The sequence below is a fragment of the Mustela erminea genome, chromosome 11 (genome assembly GCF_009829155.1).
Source record: "Mustela erminea isolate mMusErm1 chromosome 11, mMusErm1.Pri, whole genome shotgun sequence".
Classification (NCBI taxonomy): Eukaryota; Metazoa; Chordata; class Mammalia; order Carnivora; family Mustelidae; genus Mustela; species Mustela erminea.
In genome coordinates this window covers 41,456,671-41,476,253 of record NC_045624.1, presented here as the reverse complement: position 1 = coordinate 41,476,253, position 19,583 = coordinate 41,456,671, and the positions used below count along the sequence as shown (strand labels likewise).

Below are 19,583 nucleotides of genomic sequence, written 5' to 3'. Positions count from 1 at the left end.
AAGATGAATTTAAAGAAGGGGAAGTACAGTCTGAATGTTTTTTCAATCCCAACAGACAAATTTATTTTGCTATAAAAGTTTTCATTTCTGTTAAAATTTAGTTTCTATACTTCTGTGATATAATCCAATAAACAGTTCAGACTGGCTCACTGGTCCACACACCACATTTTAAATAGCACTGGGTTAGACTATGCTGCAGTAAGTAGCCCTAAAAAATCTAAGTGAAGGTAGCTAAAGATGAGGTTTTGCCTGTCATTCTAAAGTTTATGTACTTTATTGAGGCAAGTGTCTCTTAACTTCAAAAGTACCTTCAAAAGGCTGAGGAGAGTTAATAAGTATCCCCTGAGGCTGGGGAGAGTAAATAAGTAGGAGAGTAAATAAATAACCCTGAAGTTGTTTCTGTTCACATTATTTTGAATTAAAAAAAATCTTATTCATGTTACATTTACATTTTATTTGTTTGCCTTACATGCAGTGTAAAGAGGCTTTCTCCCTCCTTCTTCCCCACCAGTCTGGAAGTAAAAATTGATTTTCCTGAAGAGGTGACATGTAAATTCTGTTCTGTATACCTTTGGGGTCACAACTGAGTACTTTTGGTAGCTTCATTTGAGAGGGGAGGCTCCAGGTCAGAATTTTTCAAATTTGACACTATTGTAGTTTGGAGTTCTGTAATTGTTTGGGGGGCTGTTCTTTGCATTGTACAATGTTTATCAGCATCCCTGGTTTCTACCCACTAGATGCCAATAGCACTCTCCCAGTTGTGACAAAAAGAAATATGTTTGCAGGCCTTGCCAAATGTCATGGGGTGAGGGGGAGAGGAGAGAATCACCCCAGATTGAGAGCCACTGTGCCAGGTGATGGAGAAGCCTTTGAAGAATCATAGGAAACAGAAGAAGGAAGTCTTTCTTAATCATCTAGTCCATAATTCTTCCTCTTAGAGCTCTCACCATATTTCTCAAAATTGGTAATCAGAATCACCTAGGTAGCATGTGTGTTTGTGTGTGTGTGTGTGTTCGTACGTAAGTTTATAATTTAATTCATGAATTTTTGTAAATGTGATCATTAGTTAACTGGATGCATAACATTATGCTAGGTCAGTATTTTCCATAGCATAATTGATAAACCTCATGCATCAGGATCAACCACAGCCTCTTGTTGAAAATGTGGATTAGTTCCCACCACACATGCAATGATTCACAGTCTCTGAGAGGGTCCCAGGAATCTGCACTTTTTAAAATGCTTTCCAAATTAAGTAACTTTTTTGAGGTGAGGTATAGCTTTCATACAAAAAATGCACAGTTAAGTGTTCAGTTCATTGGATTTTGACAAATATATACACCTTGTAGCTTTTATTCCAGTCAAGATAAAGAACATTTTTGGGGGGCCTGGGTGCTTTAATCCTTAAGTGTTTGACTCTTGGTTTTGGCTCTGGTCATGATCTCAGGGTTATCAGATTGCCCTGCAGAGGGCTCTGTGCTCAGCAAGGAGTCTGCTTGAGATTCTCTGCCTCTGCCCACCCCCCTCAACGTGCTCTTGCTCTCTCAAATAAATAAAATAAATCATTTTTTTAAAAGATAAATGACATTTCCATTACCCTAGCATTTCTTTCTTTTCTTTTCTTTTTTTTTTTTTTTAAGGTTTTATTTATTTATTTTGAGAGAGAGAGAGAGAAAGAGAAAGCATTGGGGATGGGGAAGAGGCAGAGGAAGAGGGAGAAGCAGACTCCCAGCTAAGCTGGGAGTCCAGTGCAGAGCTTGATCCCAGGACCCTGAGATCATGACCTGAGCCTAAAGTAGATCCTTAACAGACTGAGACACCCAGGCACTCCCACCCTAGAGTTTCTTGTGCCCTTGTGCCATTATTGCTCTGCTGGCCTGATTTCTAATGTCCATCGGTGAGTTTTTAAAAATTTCTTTAAAAAAGAAACAGCTTCATTGAGTAAGATGGGATTCACAGGCAGTGGACTCATTTAAAGTGGTTTTTCTGGGTAGCTCTTTAAAGTCTTTCCCCCCTAACTTCTTTATTTTGAAAGATTTGAAATGTAAAGAAAACATGAAACAATAGTAAAATGATCATCTTGGTACTTTTAAAAGCATACAGATTGTAGTAGTCTTCCAGAGTTTCATAAGCAGTAGGCTTGGGATAAGGCCTTGATTGTTTTTCAGAATAATTAAAAGAATTTTTTCCAGTTTTACTTTGTAAAATATATTTGAAATATTCCTGCAGTGGCAATTTGAGATTTTTGTAAATGTAACAAATACTCAACTGCTAACAAAGTGTCAGACACTGCAAAATAGTAGCAATCAAGAAAGCTATGGCCCATGGCCTTATGGATGTTACTTAGTGTTTGTGTTTTCATTTCTGAAAGTGCTTTTTATTATGTGTGTTTTTTTAAAAAAGATTTTATTTATTTATTTGACACAGATTACAAGTAGGCAGAGCAGCAGGCAAAGAGAGGGGGAAGCAGGCTCCCTGCTGAGCAGAGAGCCTGAAGTGGGGCTTGATCCCAGGACCCTGAGATCATGACTGAGCAGAAGGCAGAGGCTTAACCCACTGAGCCACCCAGATGCCCCGCTGGGGGTGTTCATATTGTCAAATAGGTAACACAATCACTTGGTTCAGAGTTCAGAAGGTTAAAAAGAGATATGTAGTGAAATCTTTCTATTCCTATCCTCAAGTAACCCAGTTTCCTCCTCAGGCAGCCCATTTAACAGTTTCTTTTATGTTTCTTCTGGAGGTGATTTTTACATATACAAGCAAAAAAAACATACCTTCCTCCTTTCCCCACCCATGATAACATCAGACACACATTCTTCCTCACCTTTTAATTTTTCCCACTTAGTGTATCTTAGGTTATTCCATATCAGTACATGAAGAGCATTCTTATTCTTTTATATAGCTGTATAATCCCATTATAGGTAGGCTATGATTTAACATGCCCCTTTCTGATAAGACATTCATTTTCAGTATTTTGCTATTATAAACTATATGAGTAACTTGGGACATTGATTATTTCACATGTGTTGGTAAATCAGAGCTCCTGAACCCTTTGACACAAGACATTATCAGATAAAGTTGTAGTATTGATGTTAAGTCATTACTAGCTTAGGACTTCACCACTCAAGTTAATTCATTTAGCAAACATGTCTTGTGCCTTGTGCTGTGTGATGGGCACTGGCGATACTGAGTTAAGTGCTGTGACAGTCGAGATAGAAGGTGATTAAGAGCTTAAGTTCTGGAGTTAGACCTGGATTCGCATGTCTAAATCTTAACTGAATCTTGGGCAAATAACAGAATTTTGCCTTCTCTTCTGTAAAGTGGGAATCACAAAGTTATTAGATAATTAAATGAGAATTAGATGATAACGTGGCAAGTTCTTAGCCTCATATAGTGAGCAGATGGTAGCTTAAAAAAAAAAAGTTACCATGGGGCGCCTGGGTGGCTTAGTCAGTTGAACATCTGACTCTTGGTTTCCACTTGGGTCTCAGAGTCATGGGATTGGTCCCTGTGTCGTCGGACTCTGTGCTGATCTCCAAGTCTACTTGAGGTTCTCTTTCCCTCTCCCTCCCACTTGTGTTCCTTCTCTCTCTCTTTCTCTAAAAGAAATGAATAAATCTTAAAAAAAAAAGTTATCAGACTATATGGCCATTATTTACTTTTCTGCCTTTATTTTTAAGTTTCTTAAAGTCAAGGATTGTGTTTTGTTCACTTATCCCTACCTGGCATTTACTTAGTAAATCATTTGTGATATGATTTAAAGGTATGTAGAGCATACAGTGAAAATATAGAGCAGGATACCTTTTCTAAATTGGAAAAGGTAAATCTTTAAAGGTAAATAGGAGTGATTAGACAGAGGAGGAGGAAGGATATTTATTGTAGGCTGAGAACTCATGGTAATTTATGGAACTAGACTCATAAGTAGAGATCTGGTGTCCTGTACTGAGTATTTAAAAAAAAAAATCTTTATTGAAGGATTTTTTTTTAAAGATTTTATTTATTTATTTGACAAAGAGAGAGAGAGAACACAAGTAGGCAGAGAGGCAGGCAGAGAGAGAGGAGGAAGCAGAGAGCCCGATGCGGGGCTCGATCCCAGAACCCTGAGATCATGACCTGAGCTGAAGGCAGAGGCTTAACCCACTGAGCCACTCAGGCGCCCCTTTATTGAAGGATTTTAAAAGAAGAATGGTAACCATGAACATCATGATGGTAATTGCAGTAGGAATAGCTAGAACACCAAGGTGGGGCCAGTGAATTGAGGGAGGTTAACAAAGCAGTCCTAGGACTAAAATATGAAGGACAAGGGCACCTGGGTGGCTCAGTCGGTTAAGCATCTGTCTTTGGCTTGGGTCATGATCCCAGGATCCTGGGATCAAGCCCCATGTCAGATCTCTGCTCAGTGGGGAATCTGCTGCTCTCTCTGCCCACTCCCTTCCTGTCGCATACTTACCGCTCTCAAATGCATAAATAAAATCCTTTAAAAAATTAAAAAAAAAAAAGATGAAGGACAGAACTAGAATAGTGTCAAAGGACATGAAGTGCAGGGGATGGTTGTGAGGGGATGTTGGTGGGGAGTAATGAATCCAGTGTCTGAACCTGAGTACATGGGTGATTAGTAGGTATCATATATTGAAAGAGGTAATTTAGAACATGAAATTGAGAGGACTGGAGAACATCTAAGTCTGCATGTCTGGTAATCTTAATACTAGGAGAGACCTTTAGGATGGGAAACAAAAATTTTAAGATTATTGTGAATTTATTCATTTGTGCTTTGAGTTTTTATATTTACTAATGAAATCCACCATATTGATCAAAAGCTATACTGTAGTCTGGTTAATAAATTTGTTGGTACTTTTTTTTTTTTTTTCTTTTTTAAGAGTTGGGGAGAGGGACAGAGGTAAAGGGAGAGAGAGAATCTTAAGCAGGCTCCACCGCCTGTGGAGAACTATTGCAGGGCTGGATCTTAAAACCCTGATATCATGACCTGAGTGGAATAGTTGGAGGATTAACCGACTGAGCCACCCAGGCGCTCCTTTTGATACTATTTTTTTTAAGACTTGGTATTTGTGGTTTGGTGAGCAGTGTTGAAGGAAATTGGAATAAAATGATTTGTGTGAAACTTCAGTGTCCTTCAAAGTTAGACAGACTGAGGTCATCAATTTCTTAAGTACTACTAACATGTTTACTTATTTAAACTTTCTACTGTTGTATTTCATAGCATAAGCTCTTTCACATTAAGGGTCACACTAGTGTTTCTTTACATGAGTAACATTTTGTATCCTTAATGTTCAAATTGTTCTATACAGATTATAATTAGTTTTTTTCTTTATGGGGAAGATTCTGGTATGTGTTGTTAATTTCAGAGACTACTATAAATACTTTGTGTGAGATCATTATTTGTGTAAGAGGAGGCAGAATCTTCATAGTAATTTTATCTTAGTGCTTTCTGTTTATGCTGTTATTAAAGTAACCAGGGTAATACATGTAGCATTGTAAAAATTCGTTACATGTAGCATTCTGGGATGTGAGGTGATCTATATAAATAAATTTTTTTTTAGTAATGAATGAATCATTTTTAATTTTAAGAAGTTTTAATAGAGATGCTTAGTTGATCTTATGATGAATTTGAACAAATTAACCAGGAGGAAAAAAGCCATTAAATTATTTCAATTGCTGATGGTTAATTTTTGTTCTTTCTTAATTATATATATTTTTTCATGGTTTTAATTAGTGGTATATTAGTGATTAGTGGTTCTTAACGCTGGTCAGACATTGAAAACACTTTCAGTGCTTAACACCTTTGGAAGCTTAGTTCACTAGGTATGAGGTGGGGCTCAGAAATTTGCATTTTAAGTATTTTAGATAATTTTGATCAGCAACCAGAGTTGATAACCTCTGGTGTGAATTATATATTATGAGGTAATATAAATAAAAGTACTCTGTAAACTCTTAAATTTTATACAAAACCAGGATATTATTCACGTACTATTTAATATAGTTTTTGGTATATTATTTGACATAGTATTTTGGTAGATTAATCTATATGCAGGTTATTTTAATATGTATATAGTGTTCCAATGTTGATATCCTGATTTGTACAGCTATTTTGTTATTTTGAGACATTTTGTAGTTTCAGTATTTTAGAATTGTAAGCATTACTTTAAAAAATATCTTTAAAGATTTTTATTAATTGATTTGACAGACAGAGATCACAAGTAGGCAGAGAGGCAGGCAGAGAGAGAGGGAGGGAAGCAGGCTCCCCGCTGAGCAGAGAGCCCCATGTGGGGCTGGATCCCAGGACCCTGGGACCATGACCTGAGCTGAAGGCAGAGGCTTTAATCCACTGAGGCACCCAGGTGCCCCAAGAATATCTTTAAATAGACCTCTTCTGCCTTCCTGTTATTTTCCTTGTTAGTTCAGTCCCTTAAACTTGTTTTCATTTACATTTCTAACATTATTGGAGAGAGGTATTTGTTATGTATAAACTGATTGGCTTCCCCGCTTTCAGTGGAATATACTGAACTTGTGAATGTCACCTTCAGGAACATTTGATTTTATGCTCTGAGTTAGGGGGCTATTAAATAATGCAATATGTGAGTAGTTTTTTTTTTTTTTTTTTTAACAATGTATAGCTTTTCACCTGTTTCTCTCATGGATATACCTACCTTCTTTCCTTGAAGTCTGTAACTATCTAGTTTACTGTTACAAATCTCTGTGTTTTAGTTGCTCAGTTTTTATTTCTTGGTTCATTTCTTTATTGAAGGTCTGCTATCTGTTAAGCATTAAGTTAGATTTCCATTTCTGGTTCCCAGCTATATTCTGTAGAATTGATATGCTGAGTGGAAAGGCAAGAAATTTATGTGGAAGTGATTCCTGTTCAATAGGTATTTAAAATAATGTGCAAATAGAAAAGAAGTGCAAAAGTTCTTTATATAGTTACTGTATGATTTGCAAAGACCTAACTTCTCAAAGGACGCCTTGTAGTCTGTTCGTTTTCTTGTTGCTGAGAAGGGTAAATTGAGTAAGTATTTGTCTAGTGTAAGTTTGGAGACATGAGAACTTCGCAGGAAGGGATGAAATTGGTGATCCTAGATAGAACTGTAGTCAGTCCTGTTTTGGGATTTGTGTTAGAATATTAAAGTTGATCTAATCCAGTACGACTAGGAGTTACTTTATGAGATGCTTAATTCAGCTGTGAGTTAGAAAGATAACTGGAATGACTTAACTGGCAAGAGGACCCATCAAAAATACTTAAATTTTTGTTTGACCATGGTGCTGTGCTGTTAAAATGATAATTACACAGATGTAATTTTTTTTTTTTTCAAATTTTGGAATAATTTTAGACTTGTTGAAAGGTTGCAGCCCCTAACTTCTTGAAAATTAAATATTTGGTCAACGTGGAGGAAATGCAGAAACAATACCACAAACATGCAAATACAACATGATATATGAGGTAAATGCACCGGTAGCAGTAGTGCTGGCCAGGACTAAGGGAATTAAGAAAGCAGGTTTATGCTTGATGGAAAAACCTTTAATTGAAATCTTTGTTGAAAGTGTTTGGGTAGGGCTGGGAGGGTCTATTGTTTTTTAATTGAAGGACGGGTATTCTAAGTATAGTTAGTCATTAGTGGATTCCATGTAACAAATTAAAAGCATGATTCTTATCCCCTACTTCTAGGCTGTGGTCTAGGTATCTGTTTTTATCAAGCTCCCCAGATGTTTCAGATTACAGCCAAGTTTGGGAATCACTTATCTGTAAGATAAAGTCCAGAGTCCTTAATAATAGCTGTCATCTATTGCACAACCACTTCAATGACCATCATTTATTATACTCATTGTATGTGAAGTGCCAAATATTTCATATATACCTCGCAACAATCTTGCAAAGATTTATCCTGGTCTAAGGCTCAGAAAGATTAGTTTACCCACCAGAGTGTATTTCTAAGTTACAGTAGGTATTGGAATTCAGATTGCTTGCTGTATTTATAATGCTTTATTATTCTCTTATGTGTTCTGTCATTAAAAATTTAGGCAGTCATTTTGAGATATCCTTGGTTGGACTTTTTTCTTCTACCCAGGTTGAGTCATACTCTTCGTATTTTTGCCTCTCCTTATGCTGTTCTTAGCTACCTTGAAGTCCCATCCATCCATTAAAGAAGGCCCAGCTAAAAACTACTCATTCAGGGAACTTTTTCCCAGTTATCTGAGTCTTCGATGATCCTTCCCTTTTCTTGAACTCATAGAAGATATGCTTTTAGTAGGTAATAGCACGGTCAACTTTTTATGTATTATCAGTTATTGTTCATGTTTAATAGTATATTGTTAGGGTAATATTTGCAGTATTGTCATGTGTGGCATGCTTTGAGCTCCCTACCGCTCTCTAGCTTTATTGTATATATAGTACTGATCTTGAATAGAATTCTTTTTTATAATGAAATGTAAGTTGAAGGCTTTGGTTATGGGTTAAAGTTAGAATTTGTAGTTTTGAGATATCATATTATTTGGTTACTTCAGTAGCTCATTAAAGCAGACTTAAAATCTTTGGTTTTAGAGTAAATTTTTAAACGTACAGATATATTTATCATAATTTATGAATAATTTCAACAGCAGTATAATTTGGTTTGCAGTACAATTTTTTTTAAAGGTTTATTTGAGAGAGCACAGTTGGGGAAGGGAAGAGGGAGAGAGAGAATCTCAAGCAGACTCTCCACCGAGCATGGAGCCAGCAGCCTCAGGGCTTGATTCCAAGAACCTGAGATCATGACCTGAGCTGAAATCAGGAGTCTGATGGTCAACTAACTGAGCCACCCCGGCAATACAATTTTTAGAAAGTACTTTCTTAGAAACTATATTACTCTGCTAGGGCTGTCATACCACAGATTGGGTGAATATCACAGATTGGGTGGTTCAAACAACAGACTTTTATTTTCTCACAGTTCTGGAGGCTTGAAGTCCAAGGTCAGGGTGTGATCAGGTTTGGTTTCTTGTGAACGGGTTCTTCCTGGCTTGTAGACAGCTGCCTTGAGAGTGTGTCCTCACACATGGCATTTCCTTTGTTCATGGAGAGTGAGTGAGATGCCTTAGGTGTCTGTTCCTCTTTTTATAAGGGCAGCGGTTGGATCTGATTGAGGCTCTCCTGTAAGGACCTCCTCCTTTAACCTCAATTACTTCTTTAAATGCCTTATCTTCAAATATAGTCACATCCTCATTAGAACTTCAACATATTAACACATTAGAACTTCAACATATTAACACAATAGAACTTCAACATATTAACACAATAGAATCCATAAGATGAATTGATTTTCTATTTTAATATGTTAACATATTAACACAATAGAATCCATAAGATGAATTGATTTTCTATGAATTGATTTTGTAATGTAGGTAAGCTATAGAAAAATTTTTATAAAATGGATAATATTTTTATTGATTTTTTTTTATGAGGTAGGCAGTACTAGGATGAATATCAGTTAAACATTTTGTAAGTCATGGCATTTGATATTCTGACGAGAGATGTCTTGGATGTCTTTTAAGAAGCTAGTTTGGGAGAGAGATACTGAAAAAATTTGAATTCTTTAATGAAATTGCTATGTTGTGTTCAGAGTGAATTCTAGTAAAATACAGAGTTTGTGTGTGTGTGTATGTCTGTCATGAATGTACAAAGCACAGTAGTGACTGATTAAAATGGAGTAAACTTAATCCTATGAAAATTTTGAGTATGTTCTTGATACTTCTGTTATTCTTTTGATATTTTTACAAGATCTTAGGATTGGAAGGTGTATCAAGTTGCTTAATCTAATTATGCAGAAAGTGCTCTAATTTGCTCTGCAGCATACCTGTCAAGTGGCTGTCTAATACTGCCCTGTCCAATTTTGTAACCATGAATATACATGGCTGCTGAGCACTTAAAATGTGTCTAGTCTGAATTGAGATTTGATATAAGGGTAAAATACACAGAGGATTTTGAAAAGACTTACTTTGAAAAAATATATAAAGTGTCTTATTTTTGTATTGATTGTATATTGAAATGTGTTGAGTGTGCAGAGTTAAAGAAAATATATTATTACAATTAATTTTACTTGTTTCCTTTTCTTTTTTTAAATGTGGCTACTGGAAAATTGCATATGTGGCTTGTGTTTTATTTCTAATGGATGGAGCTTAATTTAGCCTGTGTTAGAAACTCACTGCCTTTGACGAAGCACATTTCATCTTTGAATAGCTGAGACCATTAATTGTTTTTTTCCTGTTTGTGTATATCTGAAGTCTGTCTTTTATATTTGTATTCAGAAGTGCTCACTTACTCCTTGAGACTAAAAAAATAAGTCTAATTTCTCTTTTTAATATTACTACTTAATAGTCTGAACGTAACTTTCTCTGAGTCTTTTGTAGAGACTTTAAGTCTTTATATTTTCTTTATGACAGGGGGTTGTATTTCTCCAACCATTGTTGTTAATCCCCTCTGAACTGTCTCCATTTGGTACATATCCCTGCTGACACCAGAAACTGAATATCTTTTGTTCTTAAAATTATAGATCAGAATAAATCTATCTTTGTCTTGTATTTGCTATATAAACTGTTAATGAGTTAAATTACCTTTTAGGGTGACTTTTAATTTCTTATTGACTTACAGGGCATGTCAACTAAGATTTTCTACTTTTTCCTCCTGAGCTGCTGTTTTATCTTGCTTCTTCAGCACTTTTTTTTTTTTTTTTTTTTTAAGAGGAGCTTGTTGATTGAGAGGTGAAATGTGTTCCACCACTGACTTCTTATTTTGCAGTCCCATTTTATAGTTCTGAACTAATCTGAGGCTTTGTCTTCAGATTTCAGTTCAGGGTGGTGAAAAAGGACATGGTTTGTATACACATATTGCCATATTAAACTTCATTTGGATTTTGAGTGTGTCATATAAAGTATTTGGTGTCTTTTTCAGTTTTTTTCATATGCAGGTTTGACAGTTGTTAGCATTATGTTTTCATCCAGGGTTAGAATAACGTTATCTGGGTTTAATTAAGGATGGATCTTTGTGGTGTATAATTATGCTGAGTTGACATACTTCTAATCAGCTATTAATCCACCTTATTTTATTAGTATTCCAGACTTTGTTTCTCTGCCTTGCTGAAGTTCACATCATGATTGAAATCTTGCAAGAATTATTTCCTATAATTTCTTCCTTTGCATTCTAATAAACTTGTCAGAAATGGAAAATAAAAAAAAAATTTGACTTACCTATAAAAAATAAAAATGCATACTGTCTTGTGGTCAACATTACTTTTCTATCTATGTGATCTTTAGTTTTTTGTTTTAATGGAAATGCTTTAAGTTCTTTAGTAATAACTTGGAAAATAGAAGGTAGTATAAAACCAAGTTACTTCTATGTCCCATTAGCAAAATACAACCTACGTTGAAATTTGGATATATTTTCTTTTTGGCTTTTTTTCTTTGTAACTTTTAAAAAAGCTGTAATGATGGTGGCACATAATTACAGTTCTTTTGGGTAAATACTTAGGCTAAGTATTTAGCTACTTAGTACTTAGGCTAAGTATTGGTAGATCTGTGCTTAACTTTTAAAGAAATTGCCAAACTGTTTACCAACTTAGTTGTAACATTTTACGTTCCTATCAATAGTACATAAGAACAGTTGCTTTAAATACTCAGCAACACTTGGGATGGTCACTGTTGTTCATTTTAGTCACTCTAGTAAAATTGGAAATACTTCATTGTGATTATAGTTTGCATTTTCCTGCTGACTCATAATTTTGAGGGTCATGTGCTTATTTGCCATCCATAGGTTTTTGGAAGTCTTGTCCATTTTTTTTTTTTTTTTTAAAGATTTTATTTATTTATTTATTTGACAGAGAGAAATCACAAGTAGATGGAGAGGCAGGCAGAGAGAGAGAGAGGGAAGCAGGCTCCCTGCTGAGCAGAGAGCCCGATGCGGGACTCGATCCCAGGAACCTGAGATCATGACCTGAGCCGAAGGCAGCAGCTTAACCCACTGAGCCACCCAGGCGCCCCAGTCTTGTCCATTTTTAAGTTGGGTTGTTTGTCTTACTGAGTCGCATATTTTAGGGACTAGTCCTTTGTTGAACTATTCAAATAATGTATTTCTCATTGCACTTTTTGTCCATTGTCAATTTTTGCCTGTCACAGTTACTACTGTGCTATTAGCTTTAATAATGATTTTCTGTTTCTGTTATCTATATTTTTAAATCTTTTTTTTTTTTAAAGATTTTATTTATTTATTTGACAGAGAGAGATCATAAGTAGACGGAGAGAGAGGCAGGCAGAGAGAGAGAGAGAGAGAGAGAGGGAATCAGGCTCCCGGCTGATTAGAGAGCCCGATGCGGGACTCGATCCCAGGACCCTGAGATCATGACCTGAGCCGAAGGCAGCGGCTTAACCCATTGAGCCACCCAGGCGCCCCTGTTATCTACATTTTAAAATTAGAATTCTTTTGTAAGGGGCACCTTGGTGGCTCAGTGGGTTAAAGCCTCTGCCTTCCGCTTGGGTCATGGTCCCGGGTTCTGGGATCGAATCCCGTATCCGGTTCTCTGCTCAGTGAGGAGCCTGCTTTCCCCTCTCTCTCTGTCTGCTTCTCTGCCTACTTGTGATCTCTGTCAAATAAGTAAATAAAATCTTAAAAAAAAAGAATTCTTTTGTAAGAAAGAGCTATTGTGTCTCATGTTCATTTATTCAGATATTTATTTATATTGGTATGGGCATATAAAATTAACTTTATCAGTTGTGTTGCTCATTGTCTTGGATGTGACCATTGGGGGCTCTTTTAATTTGGCTCCCATTCATCCTTTCAACATGCCTTATCAGTTTTTGGGAGCACTTTCTTACTTTCTGGTTCATCTTGTATTTTTCCTGCCTAAGTTCTGGAATCAATCATTTTTCCAAAGAGCACCAAGTTTCTTGAGAATAGTATTTAGAAACCAAGATTTGAGGACTGGAAGTATTCATCGCTATTAGGGTGTCATTGCTTCTAGGTGTTTGGAGCAGATAGATCTGGGAAATTGTATATTTATATATATTTATACATCCATATTTGTATGTATATGTATACTAAAAACCATGAATTCATACTGATAAACCAATTCTTTTATAGTTCTGAGCTAATCTGATACTATTGTCTTCAGGTTCCAGAAACCCTGCACTAACACTAGGTTCAGTCTAGCCTCTTTTTTCCCCGTACTTGTGATTCCTTTCTCCCAACAGTGAACAACCTGGCTCTCATCCACAATTTATTACGTATTTGCTAATTCTGGTATATATATAACTGTAGTTTTAGGATTGCTGTTATATATATACTTACTAGAGTAGTATCTGTATATACTTTTTTTTTTGTTTTTAAACTATCCAGTCAAAGTACTGTTTTCCAAAGTTATTTGTGGTCTTTCTTCCTTACCATGTTCAGTGGAGTTATGTTATTCACTTGAAATAAAGTTTGTTTTCATTTGTTAACTGTTTCAAGTCCCTTTTGAACTCTATTCACATCTTGGCTGATTTGAGTTATTTTTTATTGGGATATGTGAAACATTACTATGGTGTCAACAGTCAGCGCTATAAAACAGTATGTCCAGAAGTATTCATCTCACCTTTGATCTCTTACTCTGTTCTCCATCCCCCTTCTTGTCACTTTTCCACCCATCTTTGTGGGTAACCAATGTCAGTAGTTTCTGGTTTAGTTTCTTTCTGTCTTTTTTTTTTTTTTTTTCCTTAAATATTTTATTTATTTGACAGAGAGAGAGAGAGGGATGACAAGTAGGCAGAGAGGCAGGCAAAGAGACAGAGGGGGAAGCAGGCTCCCTGCCTCCGAGCAGAGAGCCCGATGCGGGACTTGATCCCAGGACCCTGAGATCATGACCCGAGCTGAAGGCAGAGGCTTAACCCACTGAGCCACCCAGGCGCCCCTTCTTTCTGTCTTTTTACAAAAATGATGTATGTGTAAGAAAGGAAATACACAAGCTATATGTGAAAGGTAATGTCTTGTAGATACTACATACTTGCTTTTATAACAGCTTTTTGAGATGTAATTCATATGTGCCATAGAATTTGCCCCTTTAAATTGTACAGTTCTGTTGTTTTTGTTATATTCATAGAGCCATCCCAGTTTTTAATTTTAGGATATTTTCATCAGCTCAGAAGGAAACCCTGTCTGCTGTTGCTCTGCTCCTTCTGCTTTGTAGGTCTTGGCAACCACTAATCTGTTTTTCATCTCTATAGATTTGCCTGTTGTGAGCATTTCATATATAAATGGAATCATACAGTATTTGATATTTTATGACTAGCTTCTTTCTCTTTTCAAGATGCATCCATGTTATAGTATATATTAGTACTTTGTTCCTTTTTATTGTTGAACAATATTTCATTATTTTGATAACACTATATTTTGTTTATCCATTCACCCGTTGGTGACTATTTGGGTTCTTTCTACTTTTTGGCTATTGTGAATAATGCTGTTGTACACATTTAAGTACAGGTTTTTGTGTGGACTTATGCTTTTGGTTTTCTTGGATGTATATCTAGGAGTGGAATTGCTGGATCAAAGGATAACTGTATGTTAATTTTCTGAAGAACTCTCAGACTCTTTGCCAAAGTAGCTGTGGTATATTACATTTCCACCAGCAATGTATGAGGGTTTTGGTTTCTTCACATCTGTCTACACTTGACATTGTTTGTCTTTTTAAATTATCTTAGTAGCTATGAGGTGCTGTCATTGTGGTTTCATTTTATATTTCTCTAATGACTAATGATGTTAAGCATCTTCTTGTGTATTTACTGGCAACTTCTATAAATCTTCTTTGGAAGAATGTCTGTTTGAGTGCTTTATTCAATTTTTAATCAGGTTATTTGCCTTTTTATTTAGTTGTAAGAATTCCTTACATGTTCTGGATGTAAGTCCAAAATAGACTGGGATAGATGATTTACAAAAATATTTTCTGCCATTCCATGGGTTGTCTTCACTTTGGAAGTGAAGTATTGACAGTATTCTATGAAGCACTTTTTAAATTCTGATGAAGTCCAGTTTACCTTTTTTTATTGCTGTTATTTTTGGTGTCATATTCAAGAAGCCATTCCTAATTCAAGATCATGAAGATTTACCACTGTTTCCTTCTAAGAGTTTTATAGATCTAGATCTTAAAAATATTTAGGTCTTTAATGCATTTTGAATTTACTTCTGTACATTGTGTGAGGTGGGTACCCATTTTCTTTCTTTTTTTTTTTTTTTAAAGATTTTATTTATTCATTTGACACAGAGAGATCACAAGTAGGCAGAGAGGCAGGCAGAGAGAGAGAGAGAGGAGGAAGCAGGCTCCCCGCGGAGCAGAGAACCCGATGCGGGACTCGATCCCAGGACCCTGAGATCATGACCTGAGCCGAAGGCAGCGGCTTAACCCACTGAGCCACCCAGGCGCCCACCCATTTTCTTTCTTTTGTATATAAATATCCAGTAGTCCTAGCATCTTTTATTGAAAAAAAATTTTCTATTAAGTTGTCTTGGCAACCTTGTGGAAGAGTTGACCGTAAAATGTAAGGGCGTATTTCCACCATTGATTTGTACATCTCTTCATGGTTGTACTACACTGATTTGAGGACTATAACTTTGTAAATGAGTTTTGAGACTAGGAAGTGTGACTCCTCTAGCTTTGTATGGTTTCAAGATTGTTTGGGTATTTGTCTCTTGAATTTCCACATGATTTAGAGATTATTGTTAGTTTTTGCAAAGGGACCTTGATACACATGGCTTTGTGTATCAATTTGGGGAGTATTGCCATCTGAACAAAATTGTCTTCTAATCTATGAATGCAGAATAGCTTTCATTTACTTAATCTTTAGTATTTTTGGCCAGTGTTTCGTAGTTTTCAGTGTACAATATTTGCTCTTTTATTAGATTTATTCTTAAGTATTTTTTTATGGTATTACAAATGATTTTTTTTTTAGTTTCATTTTCTGTTGCTTTTTGCTCGCATGTAGAAATATAGTAAGTTTTTGTTGATCTTGTTTCTTACAACTATTAGTTTGTGGTGTGTGGATGTGTGTTTCAGTGGATTCGCTAAGGTATTTTATTTATAAGATCATGTTATCTGTGAATAGAGATAGTTTTACTTCTTTCCGGTTTGGTTGTCTTTTATCTTTTTCTTGCTGAGTACCTTGGCTTGAACCTTCAGAACAGTGTTGAGTAGAAGTGGCACTAGACATCACTGTCTTGTTCCTGAACAGTGAAAGCATTTAGTCTTTCACTACTCAGTATGATGTTAGCTCTGGGTTTTTCTTAGATACACTTTATGAGCTTGAGGAAGTTCCCTTTTTATGCCTTGTTTGTTAAGTGTGTTTATCTTGAAAGAGTGTTGGATTTTTGGTCAAGTGCTTTTTCTGTGTCTATGATGGTCATGTGTTTTTTTTCTTCTTTTTTTAAGATTTTATTTATTTAAGAGAGAGAGAGCATGATGGAGGGAGGGTCAGAGGGAGAAGCAGACTCTCTGCTGAGCAGGGAGCCTGATGTGGGACTCGATCCTGGTGTTCCAGGATGATAACATGAGTGGAAAACAGTCACTTGATAAGCTGAGCCACCCAGGCACCTGATCATGTGTTTTTCTTGTTGTTGGTTAGTTAATACGGTATATTACATTGGTTAATTTTCATATGTAGAACCAATCAGTAGATGAATTCCGGTGGTCATGGTGTATACTTTTTTTTTTTTTTTAATTGCTGGTTTTGTTTTGCCAGTATTTTGTTGATGGTTTTTGCATGTATGTAAGGGGCATTTGTCTGTTGTTGTTTTTTGATGTGTTTGTCTGATTTGGTATCAGGGTAAAACGGGGCAATATTTTACCTCTTCTGTTTCTTGGATTACTTTGTAAAGGATTGGGCAGTCTTTAAACATTTGATAGAATTCACTAGTGGAAACATTTGGACTTGGCTTTTTTTGGGGAGAAGGTTTTTGGTTACTAATGTAATTTATTTATTTTTATTTTTATTTTTAAAAAGATTTTATTTGAGAGAGAGAGCGAGAGAGGATTAAGGGGCAGAAGGAGAAGCAGACTCCCTGCTGAGCAGGGAGCCTGATGCAGGGCTTGATCTTGGGACTCTGGGATCATGACCTGAGCTGATGGCAGATGCCTAACTGACCGCGCCACCCAGGCACCCCTGTAATTTCTTTGTTTCTTATAGGACTTAAGATTTTTTCTTCTTGAGCCAGTTTAGGGTAGTTTATGTCTTTGTAGGAATTTTTTCATTTCTTGAGGTTATCCACTTTGTTGGCATGCACTTATTCAGAGGTTTCTTAATAATCATTTTTGTTTCTGTAAAGTTAGTAGTGAGTTTTCCTCTTTCATTCTGAATTTCATTATTGAGAGTTTTCGGTTTTTTTCTTGATTAGTCTTTGCTAAGGTTTGTCACATTTACTTCTTTTCAATGAGCCAACTTATGCTTTGGTTTATTTTCTGTATTATGTTTGAAATATATTTTACTTCTGCTCTAGTCTTTATTTTTGTTTGGTTTGCATCTAGTTTGCTCTTTTTTTAATTTCTTGAGATAAGGGTTTGGTAGTTGATTTGAGATCTTCTCTCTTTAGCATAGGTATTTACCGCTATAACTTTTCCTCTAAGCCCTGAATTAGCTGCATTCAGTAAGTTTTGGTATGTTGTGCTTTTTTAAAATTAGTATTTTTATTATTAATCTCAAATTTTATAGTCTCCTTTGTGATTTCTTCTTTTGCCATTGGTCAGAGTGTAATGTTTAACTTCCACAGACGTCAAATTTTCAAGTTTCCTTTTTTTTTTTTTTTAAAGATTTTATTTATTTATCTGGCAGAGAAAGAGAGATCACAAGTAGGCAGAGAGGCAGGCAGAAGGGAGGGGGGAAAGCAGGCTCCCTGCTGTGCAGAGAGCCCGATGATGCCTGTGGATGGTAGAGGCTCAACCCACTGAGCAACCCAAGTGCCCCTCAAGTTTCCTTTTGTTATTTATAATTTTATTCTTTCATAGATGATTAATATCCATAGTAGCTGATCTTAGCCCTTTAAAATTGGACTAAGATGTCTGATGTATGGTCTCTTCTGGAGAACATTTCATGTGCACTTGAGAAGAATGTCATTTTGCTGATTTCAGATGCAATGTTCTACATATGTTAAGTCTAGTTGCTATGTTCAGGTTTTCTGTTTCCTTATTTATCTTCTTTGTAGTTGTTTAACCCATTTTTGAAAGTGAGGTATTGAGGTCAGGCTATTATTGTTGAATTGTCTTATTTCTCCCTTTCATTCTGTCCGTCTTTGCTTTGTGTATTTTAGGGCTTTGTTTTTAGAGGCATATATGTTTATAATTGTTATGCTTCTTGATAAATTGATATTTTAATCAGTATTAAGTATCCTTGTCAGTGGTAAGAATTTTGTCTTAATGTTTGTGTTGTAGCCACTCCAGCTCTCTTTACATTTTTGAAATCGTTTTACATCAAGGTAGTTGTGTCTATGATTCTAAAAGGTGTTTCTTGTGGGTACCATATAATTGAATCATGGTTTTTAATCTATTCAGTCAATATTTGCCTTTATTGAATATTTAATCCTGTATGAGTACTGAAAGGTAAGATTTTCACCTGTCATTTTGCTGTTTGTTTTCTAAATATCTTATATCTTATCAGCATCTCTGGTTTTGTTTATTTTTTCCTTTTTTTCTCTTTCTGAATTATTTTTTCTTGTTAAATAGATGTTTTTAATGTACCATCTTAACCCCCCCCCCCTTTTTTTTGCTATATTCTTTTGAGAGTGTGTGTGTGTCTAGCAGGGGCATTGCCCTTGGGATTACAGTTAATATCTGATTTTATAGCATTATAATCTGGCTTATTACCTATTTAGTTTCAGTAGAGTACAATAATTCTGCTTTTATATAGTTTCATATCCTCTTACTTCCTTTGTGCTATTAGTGTCATACAGATTACATATTTGTACATTATAGACCCATCAAGGCAATTTTATAATTATTGCTTCATGAAGTTGTTCCTTAAATAGGTAAAAGAGAAAAGAGTTGCAAACAAATTATGCTATCTTTTATATTTACTTGTTACATTTACCGGTGATACACATTTCTTAGAGGTACTGTGTAAGGTCCTCCCATTTCAGTTTGAAGGATTCTTTTTAGTATTTTTCATAGGGCAGATCTGATTTTGAGTTCTCTCAGTTTTTGTTTATTGGAGAATGTGTTAAGTTCTCTTTTATTTTTAAAAGATACCTTTTAGTAGATACTGAACTCTTCGCTGACAGTTTTTATGTTTTAACATCTTGACTATGTCATCCCTCTACTTTCTGGTCTCTAGTTTCTGATGGGATATCAGTCATACTTATGGAGAGTCCTCTGTAATGGTCACTTGACTCTCATGATTCTTTGTCTCTGGTTTTTGACAGTTTGATTTTGATATTTCTAGTTGTGGATCTCTTTGATTTTTATCCTGTTTGTGGAGTTTGCTCAGCTTTTGATGTGTAGAAAAATGTTTTTCTTCAAATTTTGTAATTTTTTCCCATTATTTCTTCAAACATAGTTTTTGCCCCTTCTTCCTTGCTTTTCCTTTCTTTCTCTTTCCTTCCC

General features: G+C 35.6%; 1 protein-coding gene across 3 annotated transcripts in view; it reads left to right on the top strand.

Moving 5' to 3' along the window:
* The window catches only part of SEPTIN7 (septin 7), a 114,696-nt gene that overhangs the window by 3,944 nt on the left and 91,169 nt on the right, over window positions 1-19,583 (top strand). For 2 of the 3 annotated variants that reach the window (XM_032303913.1, XM_032303914.1), the window contains exon 2: window positions 2,900-2,901. In XM_032303913.1, the coding sequence (XP_032159804.1) occupies window positions 2,900-2,901 (2 nt within the window). Of the gene's footprint in view, window positions 1-2,899; window positions 2,902-14,603; window positions 14,609-19,583 lie in introns of all 3 variants that reach the window. The other variant, XM_032303912.1, reaches the window with a different exon arrangement.